The sequence below is a fragment of the Arachis hypogaea genome, chromosome 15, assembly GCF_003086295.3.
Source record: "Arachis hypogaea cultivar Tifrunner chromosome 15, arahy.Tifrunner.gnm2.J5K5, whole genome shotgun sequence".
Classification (NCBI taxonomy): domain Eukaryota; kingdom Viridiplantae; phylum Streptophyta; class Magnoliopsida; order Fabales; family Fabaceae; genus Arachis; species Arachis hypogaea.
In genome coordinates this window covers 16,235,470-16,247,535 of record NC_092050.1, presented here as the reverse complement: position 1 = coordinate 16,247,535, position 12,066 = coordinate 16,235,470, and the positions used below count along the sequence as shown (strand labels likewise).

The window sequence follows — 12,066 nt, the reverse complement described above, 5'->3', positions numbered from 1 at the left end:
GGTATCAGAGCCAAGTTATCGATTAAGGGTAACACTTTCTCTTTAAGCAACACTTTTAGTGACACGTTTTTCAGCCACAAAAGACAAAAATCTGTATATATCCATCTAGATGGCACCTAACCATAAACATTATGTAAAAATAAACTAAAACGGCAATTTAGCATTTTAAAATCATTCAAATTTTCACTTTCTCATACAATCAAACAATATAAATTAATTTTATAATGATTTTTTTAAGTCTCTTTCAAATTAACCTTCAAAAGGTTATTATGTTCTTTTAAATTAATAATTTCTGATATAGTTAAACGACTTTTTTATAAAAGAGTTTTTTAATCTTTTTAAGATTAATATTTAAAAGTTATCTTATTTTTTAAAAAATTAAGTATAAGTACTTGAATATTTTTAATATTAAATTAAAGTTTTTAATTTTTAATACAAATCAAACAATCTTAACTAATCCTTTATGGGTAATTTAGTCTTTTTGAAAAATTAATGGTTAAAGAATATTTCAGTACTTCAAATATGAACTATAAGAGTTGTCTTTTTAAAATTAATGTTAAAAAAGTCTTTTAGTCTCTTGAAATGAACTATGCAAAAACTTTAGTCTTTTTATAATTAAATTTTAATTTTAATTTCTCATACAATTAAACATCTTTAAACCTAAAGAGAATTTTAATCTTTTTAAAATTAATCCTTTTTTTTTTTTTTGAGTTTTAAAGAGGATACTTATAGTCATTTAAAATGAGCAAAATGAATATTTTATCCTTTAACGTATTTTAGTTGTTTTAAAAGATCAAACCTATAATTTATAATACAGTTAATCAACCTTTTATTTTTAATTATTTTAAGATTAATCCTAAATTTATTTTGGTATTTTAAAAATTAACTATAGATAATTTAGTATTTCAATATTGAATTAAATTTCCTTATTGCTAATAAATAAAAAAAAATTAATTAGTCCGACAAAGATATTTTAGTAATTTAAAAATTATTATTTAAAGGATACTTTAATCTTTCTAAAATTAACAATAAAAAATTATTTAATTTGTTAAAATAAACTGTGATATTTTAATATTTTTAAATAAAAATTTAATTTAATTTGTAATATAATTAAATATCTTTAAATATAAAAGAGTATTGAGAACCCAAAAAAAAAAATATATAAAAGAATATTTAACTACTATACCAAAAATAATGACGGCTGACTAAGAAGTAAGAACGCTAGCCAATATAAATTAAAATTGACGAGCCTTAAACTTTTCTCAATTATGATACTAAATTTACTCGTCTAAATTCAGCAACAATAAATCACGGCCATTAGCAAATAGCAATAACTTCACAATTACTTAACTTTATCAACAAATACAAGTTCGGTCATTTACCAGGCAATGTAATATAACACAGACAAACAGCAAGTATCAAAATAACAAAAAGGGATCACACAATTCCTATTCATTTTTTGGAATTATCTTAGCAAATCAATATTCCCATTTCTTCAACTCCAGGCCTTCAGGGGGACTGCTCTCCACCTTCTTTGATCCTACTTCTTTCCAGTCAGTTGACAGCACTGTTCCATTTGACTCCAACTGCAAAAATAACATTGTCCAAGGAGGACAGGGATCAATGTGTTTGAAACAAAGAAATTAAGCGCAATTGATAAAAATAATGCTGATTAATTGTGAAGTTAGCATAGAATGGATTCTCACAAATGACTTGCTCATAGCTCTTCTCATGTCCTCATCTGCATTTTGGTAAATATCTCGGAACAATTTGTTCAAAGCAGCATCACCGTCTAGCTTCTCTTCTTTCTCCTGAAAGACAAGCCACCATTATTGTCAATAATTAATTTGAGTGATATGTCCCACCAAATAGACATCCATGATGTACTGAATCTTCTCCATTCTGTTTTTTAAATAACCAAATATCAATGTTTAATAGGATGCACAGAAACAGAGCTTGCATAACATGATGGTGATATTGTAAATCTTGAAACCAGAGGATAAACATTAAGAGTTTATCAAAGTAGATGGATATAGATTATTTGAGAAAGATTATTCCAAAACATGTATAGCTGGGAAACCTCTTTTTTCATCAGTGCTTCCAACTTATCCCAATCTTTTGTCCTTGGCTTTGATGATGGGTATGTTGGCCTTTCAGGTTGATCTGCAGAAATACACATTGGAAGTCAGGTCACCACCAGGAAAGTCAAAGCATTTAAAAAGCTCATCTCATAAGAACAATAATATGAATGTCACACAAGTATAAACTACATTAATTAGTTTAGCTTACTTGTCAACGCATTTATTTTCTGAGGAAGCACATGCTTGCTATATTCCAGAGATGTCCAATTAAGAGCTTCAGCTTTTGCAAGGCGGATTTCAACTTTAGTTGACAACACCAGGACTCTGCACTTATCGGGTACTATCTGTTTTGTTCATATATAAAAAAAAAGGACTAAATTACAGTATTACACAAAGATCTACATCCATCAAATGATTCTGAGATTATCTGTCAGAGCTCAAAGTAATAAATTATGAATGAAATAAGTAAATGCATTTCAGTATTTCAAATCAAGAGCCACCCCCCCACCCCCCCCCCCCCCTTTTCAAAAAAAAAAAAATTGAGAGGATGGGGTATATATTCCCTTGGTTCCTACACAACATATCCAGTGACTACATGATAATTAATCAAGCAAGCATACAAGTATACAACCACAAGGTAAATAAAATAGGATCTTCTTGTTACAGTATTGCTGGAAAATTGTGTGTATTTTAATGTGATAATTAAGAACATGAATACATTTCCAAGCACAGTGAAGTAAATTCCAGATAACAGTAAGTTACCTTTCCGAACAATCGTTGTTGATAACGATAGGGTTCTTGTCCGGGAACAGCAATAGTAACACTCATCTGCAATGTTAAACTATATCAAGTTAGTGCATAAATTAATCAAACAAGCAACAATGAAAGGGAAAGAAGGAATTCTTTATGAACATACAATCTGTTCACCAAAGTCAACAATTACGTCGTCTGCTGGTATGCCTTTAGCAAATATCGTCACAACCACTTCTTCTGGCCTCTGGTAGTATTCATGTCTGTTCAACCATCAATCAAAAGGTTACCAAATACTTGAGGCAGCAATACCAACATGCATGGCAACGAGTCTACCTAGATATACCTCAGGAAGATAGACACCACTAAACCAACACAAACTAAATATGAAAATTTTCACATTGTCACAGGGTGCAATAAACTGTACCCAAAAAACTCGTGATATTGTGACTATAAGATCATCCATTATCATATTGAATTTTCTCAGTCCCTTAATCATCCATCTCGGGGAGTCCAGGGGGTAAAATTAAATGAGAAGCAAGATAAAATGAGATGACAAAAACAAGTCAACTCACAGAATTAATAGCAGATCAAAAGTTGCAGTCACTTTTTCCCTACAAAATGTAACAAATTACGAGATAACAGAATTGGCAAAAGAAAAAAAGCAGTTAGAACCTGAATTTTGGCCTGGTTGTTGCAACTTCATTGATTTGGGGTACCGAACTGTCTCTTTCAGCTTCTTTAGTAGAATCTATACTTCTATCAGTCGAATGCGAACCATTACCGGCAGGAGTTGTGGGGACGCGGGGCAATAAGGTGCTAGCAAGATCATTCGATTCTTCTGCCAGAGAAAGAGAGGCCGCACAAATCGTATAAATATCAAGCTAACATACAGAAAGAAGACAACCACAAATGCTACTACAAATGATTTGCAAACAAGAAACGAACAAGAAAGCACAGGCAACAGAAACTGTGGCTGCAGACCAGTAAGGGCAAATAGGGAACTACAATAACATGGCAAATCCAAACAATGAACAACAAACAGCAAAGTAAGAAAGAAGCAAAAAGCAAATATCGGTAAAAGCAGATATCAATGCGTTGCAAAAGAGGTAGGTAACCTGCAATGTAGCGATCACAATCTTGAATGAGCTTGGTGAATCTGGAATCGTCGGGAGCAAAAGAGGCACCGGTTTGAAGTGCTACCTTTGCAGTTTGATACTCTTCCAGCTTAATGCACGCAGTTCTGCATCAATCGTTGAAAATTAGCAACCAATTTGATGTTCGAATGATTGAAAAGAAAAATAAATAAAGAAAGGGTTTGGGAAGAAGAGGACGGCGTACCCCTTACGAAGGTATGCCTTAGCCAGTGAAGGACTCAATTGAATGGCTTTGTTCGCATCAGAAACGGCTTCTGTTCATTGAAACGCCATGATTGTTAGTTAGTAGGGTAAACCGTAAACACAAAACAGGAATTCGTAGAGGAAGAGAGAGAGACCTGTGAAGTTCTGGAGCTTGATATGGGCTTGGGCTCTGTCGGCATAAAGAAGAGGGTTGTTGGGATCTAAGTTGATGGCTTCCGAGTAGTAATCGGCGGCGAGGGCAAAATCGTCATCCAAGAATGCCTCTTTGGCTTTGTTCTCAAGTTCCTTCGCCATTCTTGAGACTGCAAACTACACACTTGAGGCGAGAGACTTGAGACTTGAATCTCGCCCGTTTGTGTCTTTCTGGTTTCTAGAGGCTTCTCTTCGCTCTTATTCTTGTTATTTATTTATTTATTTTTAAATATTATTATTCTTGTCTTGGCCTCTTCACTCACTCAACCCGCTTCCTTCCCTGCTTCCACCCTCCTCCCCCTTCTCTAACCCTCACCGGTCTGCGGTTCACGGTTCCGCTACCAAAACTACACCTTTCTCTACAAATATAAATAAATAAATTATCTTTATCTTTATCTTATCGTAATAAAATTTAATACTTTTTAGTTACCTTATTGTAACTATCAGTTGATAGTTTGAATTTTGAAAGGGAGGAAAATAATACTTCTAAAATTATGATAAAACATTTTAAATCGGATAAAATAATAAGTTCTTAATAGATTATATCTATGATGTACGGACGGACACGGACACAACACGACACGGAACACGTCGACGTGCTAATTTTAAAATCTTACATAACACTGGAACACGCATATATATATATAAAATATAAAGTATTTTTTAGATAAATCGTAATGATATTTTGATATTTTATTAATATTAAAATATAAATTAAAATTTTTAATTATTTTTAATGTCTCATTTTAATTATACCAAATATTTAAAATATTTTTAGTTTTAATAAATAATAATATATAATATATCTAAATTTATTTTAAAAATATATGTTAAGAATAAGAGGACACGTTGACACGTGATGATATTTAGATGTGTCCAAACATGTTCAGAAATTTTTTTTTTAATTTTTATTAGAATACTGTTGAATACATCAGATCAGATACGCGTATCGGACAAGCATGTCATTTTCAAAATGTGTCCGACACGCCCATAGGATAATATTGAGTATCATAATTTTTTATAGAGAGTAAATAATTATGTACCATAAGAATTTTTTTTTAATTTTCTTTTGCAAATTTGTTGAAAATAAAGGATAAAATTGGAGGGGTTTTTTTAAACATCACATCCCTTCCACTTGGCCTGACCATTCATTGAGATGTCCGGGCGGGACCAACTCGTTATTACCTTGAACATGGTCATCAGTCCATCACTCATCAGGTCAACCAAGTTGGAAGAATCAAATTAAACTAAAATATCAAATACCACCAATTTATTTTTATATGTATGTTCCTAGTTAATTTGGCTAAAAAAAGCTTGTGCATGATATCTATTGGTTTATGGTATTATAACATTGGAGTTAAATACATATATATGTATCAAGTGTGATGTCACCAAATTCAGAAAACACCGTGTCACTATATAAATTTACTACAAATAAGTAGATAAAAGGTAAAACATAACAGTGAACATATTTGAACATTTGTGTGAAAAATGTTACTTCAATGTGGAGTAGGCTAAACAAAATAATGAAAAAGTAGAAATGATGATAACTGAACAATAAAATAATGAAAAAATAGAGGCGGAAACAATTAAAGAGAGTCTCCCAACAGATTGGAGTACAGGTAACAGGATCACGTTCACCTTTGGGCAAAATTCAATACGATAACTGTGATCCATACATAGATTTGATTATGATACGCATTACAAAAAAAGAAGAGGCAGGCACCGTATGAAGTTAATTATTCACTACAAGTAGTGCAGCCACCCTATTATATATGCATCATGCATTAGAACTTAAAGGTATAATAATAATAATGCTCCTCTTTCTGCTTCTTACTATAATACTCTCCTCCAGTCCTGCAAGCGCAACAAAGTCAAACATAACGGAGAGAGACCGATACAACAGAAATTAAAGAGGGAAGCGCGGAGAACAAGAATTTCAAGTGAGAAGGGGGAGTATCATTTCTCTGATCTGGTAAGTTTTATTATGCAGGCCTTCCTCTAATCATTTGTTATATGATTGAGAATGAATTTTGTACCATAATGTGTATAAGATGTGTTTGGGTTCTTTCTTACGTGTGTGCTCCTTAGCATAGTCGTCAGACTTTGTTTCTAAGTTAAAAACTTGGGTTTGGGACACATAACTGGGCCTTCAGTCATTCAAAGTTTGTTCTGAAGCATGAAATTGGACCAGGCTATGACTCTTAAAGAAAAATTAAGAAAATACAAAGACCTTACGAAATTAGATTCAGTTTAACGAGATAATCAGCCGCAAATAATTATAATTTTTCAGTAAACGTGTTAGTTAACTCGACAGATAAAAAAGTCTTTTGGAAGTGAATGTAAAGATTTAAGATAACTAAATTGGATTGGTCTAGTGAATATAATTTGTGTTGGGGGTTTGAATCCCGCCTTATGCAGTAATCTATTGGCTAGCGATAAATTTTTAAATGAAACTCAGTATTACTGCAAATTAGTCTTTGACATGTCGAATTGGGGGAATACAGTAAAAAATATAAAAAAAAAAGGATTTAAGATCAAATTCCGGTTTTATTACTTTTTATGTTTGTATTGTGCATAACTGATGGATGTGTATGTTAATGTCACTTGAAATTTCAAGGACTTTTTATATTCCATATATATCTATCGAAGTTACATAGTCTTGTATTCGTAGTAGGCTTCCATTTGAATATTTGATGAGTTACTTGAAGTTGAATGTATTTAGTTTGCAGTTATGGCCTTATGGGCTCACATACAGTAGAATTGTATCGTCAGAACTCAGAACTATTTTTGCTGATAGGATATAAGACCATCTCCAGTAGGGAACTCATCCCAGTTCCTATTTATGGCCCACTTGTCATAAAAAGTAACTCCACATCAGCTTTTACGTCATAAACAATAAATAGGAACTCAAAACATCTCTCTCTTCTCCATTAGGAGGAACTAACTTTAGTCCATATTGTGGTCCCACTTAATTAATTAATTAAAATACTTAAAATTAATATAATTAATTTTTTTCAATAATATTATTTAAATTTATAAATTTAAAAATAATTCATTATTAAAAGATATTAATATTAAATAAATTCATATATAATAATAATACACAATATATAATTCGAGATTATACTAATTTATAATTTTGTGTTTACAACTGCTAATTTTAATAATATCATTAGCATTTTAAATTTTAAAAATAAAAATAACCAACTCAACTAAAAATTATTTTATAAGGTATAAAAATTAAATTTATTTTTTAATGTAAGTAAATTTAATTAATTATAATATAAATAATTAATTAAATAAAAATTTAATTATTTAATCTAATTAATTATTTAATTAATTATTATTTAAATAATTAATATAAATTATTAATTAAATAAAAATATAATTATTTAATATAATTTTTATTATAATTATTACTAATTTAATTATTATTTAATTATTTAATTATTTCAGATTTTATATTATTATTTTTTTATAATAACTTGCCAAATGGCAAGTTATTATTGGTTAATTTGAGTCCCTGCTTAGAGGGACTCCCTTACCTTGATCCTTGTGCGGGAACTCATTCCTTCTTTCCTCCAATGGTTAGAGTTCCTATATGTCAGAAAAAAGTCAAAGAGGAACTCACCATTGGAGGTGCTCTAATGATGCGTAGACGAATCGGTAGGCCAATTTTTCAGCTTTCGTTAATTGATTCTGAATTCCTGATTTCTTGGTGCTAATTTACCAAAACGTTAGGATGCACAACTCTAGTATGTTCCATGTGTCATTACTTCGACTTTCTAGTTTCTAGCTAAGAATGTATATGGAGGTTAAAAATATTATTTTTACGTAAAGATAAGTTATAAAATTAATTGTTATATATTTATGTATAAATATATTATTTAATTTATTTTTAATATATATTTTATATTTTAATATGTATTTTATATTAATAATTAATTTTAGTATATACCTACCATAATTAATGTATATTATAGTCCGTAATCATTAATTCTGAATTGCATATGGCTTGCATGTCCACGGCTATTATTATTAGGACATAAATATCAATTTCATATTATCATAACTGGTATTTGCACATATGTTCAGTACGAGATAATATATAAAAGAAATATTAAAAAATTGGTAAAATTTGTTGGTTTTGATTAGTAGGTAGTTAATGTTTAAAAATTTAGACTAAAAATATATGGTTGAATTATTAAATTAAAGTAATTGAACTGATGATTAAGTTAGTTAAAAATGATAAATTTTATTGATCCTCAAATTTTTCTCATACAAAAATATATAAAATATATTTTTTATTTTTTAAATAAAAACATAAATAATATTTTTGTTATAAAAATTTTATAAAGTTAATTAAATTTAAAATTTAAAATTTAAATATTTAATATTGAAAATAAAAATATCAACGAGTAATAATTTTATTTATTTTCAAAGTATATTAATTAATTAATAATAATATATTATTTGTGATTAAATTAAAATATTTATATTAAAATCTTATTTTTTTAAATATATTTTTTTAAATAACTTAGTGGTTAAATTTGTAGATATTTTGTCATTATTTATCAGTAAAATTTTCAAACCTTCTTACCCTTATGTTAAAATCAATTTGAACAAGTGTAATTTAATGTGAGTTAAAATTTATCTTTGAATTACCTTCTTTATTGTTATCGCAAAAAAAAAAAAAAAAAAAAATTATTATAGAGAATTATTTTTGTTAAAAGCTAAAACCTACCTAAAATTGATTATATTCTACTATCATATTTATTTTTAAATCAAAGTACTATGACTAATATTATTACCTGATGAAACTTCTTAAATTATTTTGTCTATTCTTAAATTAAAATAGCTGTATTTAATTTGTACTTAAAAAATAGAAACGATGTTATAATTTTTATTAGTTTAAACATCTTCTAAAATTACTAAAAATAAAATAAATACACAATATCTTATCTTAACTCTTGTAGAATGAATATATACTTGATCAATAGATGCCTCACTAATAAGTTAATTATAAAAATATAACTAGAAATACAATCATCATTCTACACTCTAAATTACAAAAATAGTTATATCACAATTTTATTAACCCAAATAGTTCTTTATATCTAGTCTCTTGCATCTATGCCTAAATAAATACACAAATAAAAGTATAAATTATACATACAATTTACTCTAATCAAAATAAAAAAGAAAAACGAAAGAAAAAATTTGCCTATAAACAAATGTGATTAGTGATTGAAAAGTAAAAAAGTTCTATAAAAAAATTGTACAAATAATAGAAATGATAGCTATTAATTATACACCAATAATATTAAGATTGGTTCAATTTAAAAATAGTCATAATAATAATAATAATATAAACACATACTTTTTTTTAACTAAAGATAGAGAAACTCGAACTCGCGATCTTTTAGGTAAGTATAGGGAGACTATGCTATTTGAGCTATAACTCATTTCTTTCTTATATTCACCTAAGAGGTCGCGGATTCGAGTTTCTCTATCTTTGGTAAGAAAAATGTAATATAAACACATACTTGAAATAAAAAATAAAAAATGAAAATAAGATATCATAAGTGAATATAAAAGCAAAATGATATAAAATTGGTGGTAAAAAACAAAAATAAGCCATGGGGAGAAAGAAATTACGTGAATAAGCCAAAACGAAATCTAATTCACCAATCAATCAATGCACAAATATATGTAGTTCGAATCTTTCGAACTTGGATTGAATGTAATTCGAATTGAGCTACTTCGAATTACATGTAAAGCTGAAACATACATAATTCGAATTGAGCTGGTTCGAATTACTCCTATGTAATTCGAATGATGTTGATTCGAATTACACATTGTACAATAAGATACTAGAAAAAATACTATATAATATAAAAAAATATACTAAACAAAAGTACAAAACAAGATTATAGTAAATTAATTTTAGTATAAAATTATTAAATATAAATTAATTTTAACTCCTATTAGTACATTGAATTAAAAATAACATATAAAAATGTACTTGTATTTATTAAATTTTAATAACATATAAAAATTTAATGGCTTTTTAAATATTTTTTTTTATAATCGGAGTACATTTTTATATACTTTAAATACTTTATATAAAAATATACTTGTATTTATCATACAAAAATAAAGTGTTGTGTCAATATAATAACATTATAACATTTTAAATCAATTTTTTTTTTAGGATTTTAGATTAAAAGTAGCACATGAAAAAACAGTATTGGTATTTTAAAGCTAACTTAATTAAAAAAGATAGAACTGTATTTTTTAGGATTTTATATACAGGCTAATTTTTTTTAATATTGATCAAAGATGTATGTTACACTGTGTTATTTGGTTTCAGGTAAATTTTACTCTACTATAATTTTTTCTTTTACTTTTCAAAAGACACAAATCTAAAAAATTTTATAAAACATCAATGATATTTTCTTTTAAATTAATTGATCGTAACTTTAATCTTTCGTATTGTAAGGCTAGAGTCAAATAAATAATTTTTTTTAGTGAAAAAGTAGAGTCAAATTAAAAGTGAATATTTTTATTAAATTTGGAATAAATATGTGCATTGTACGTAATAAATTTTTATTGGTAATTTTTTTATTATAAAAAATATTCACTATTTACAAAAACTTCACCCTTCACTTTATGCCAAAATAGGTAGGTCGCAGGTATAATTTGATGGTAGAGATAAAAAAGAAAAACAAAAGTAGTAATGGATTCAAAAAAATTTTATTAGTGAAGACAAAATATAATATGACAATAATTTTTATAAATTATATTTTATTATTATAAAAATATAATTAATCTTTAAATAATTAAAATAATAAATTAAAATATTAAAATAATAATTTAAATAATAACATATAATTTAAAATTTAATTTTTTTAAGTTTTATATTTTCTTTTCATGATTAATACAATTAAATATTTTTCTTTTTACATACATCATTAAATAATTATTAAAAATCCATCTCTTATACAATTATGAGAATTATGATATTCATGACTAAGAAATTCGATTTTAATAATATATAATGGAATAGATTACTAGTATCTCTACTTCCTCTTTTGGATGTATGCCAGTTTTTTGGGGAATGCTTAGATCACATATGCTAGTGATTTTGGTTTTTTACCTGAACAAGAAAGAAAATATGAGGAAATCATCCAAATGAATCGCGAAAATTACGGGAATTAATTACTATATAAGTATATGAGAGTATGGTCAAATGGGGATATGACGATGATTTTGCAAGCAGAACAACGTACTGCACCAGAATTTTGCTGAGGAAAAGGAAGGTAAGAGATCCATGTGATGATGTGATGTGATGGGCATTGATATGTTTGGCAAGATTAGAGCCATGACTTGTTGAATGTTGATTATAGGAATAGTAATCACCGAATACAATAGGAAATCAGGAATAGAGTAATAGGGTCAATCAAGGTAAGAGTATAAGTCACGGAACAATTTAGTCCCATTCCATCTCACATTCACAAATACCAAAACCGGCTACTCGCCTAGCAAAATTCTTCGTTATGTACAAAAATTCGAGATTATCAATTGGAAGAAGTTATACTGCAAAGTGCAAACTATAGTACACGTGACACTAGCACCCACTGCTTCACCCCACTCCATCCCTTTATATATATATGGAC

The 12,066-nt window shown here is 27.9% G+C and overlaps 1 protein-coding gene across 1 annotated transcript; it reads right to left on the bottom strand.

The window, feature by feature from the left end:
* Nucleotides 1–1,317: 1,317 nt before the first annotated feature.
* Nucleotides 1,318–4,898, bottom strand: LOC112749688 (protein SGT1 homolog B). The gene is made up of 10 exons (XM_025798030.2): nucleotides 4,327–4,898; nucleotides 4,173–4,242; nucleotides 3,950–4,074; nucleotides 3,507–3,672; nucleotides 2,998–3,094; nucleotides 2,844–2,909; nucleotides 2,290–2,425; nucleotides 2,081–2,163; nucleotides 1,707–1,811; nucleotides 1,318–1,586 (listed from the first exon to the last, which is right to left on the bottom strand). Exons 1-10 carry the CDS (start codon nucleotides 4,484–4,486, stop codon nucleotides 1,479–1,481), a joined length of 1,116 nt encoding a protein of 371 aa, XP_025653815.1. The 5' UTR covers nucleotides 4,487–4,898; the 3' UTR covers nucleotides 1,318–1,478.
* Between the last annotated feature and the right edge of the window lie 7,168 nt (nucleotides 4,899–12,066).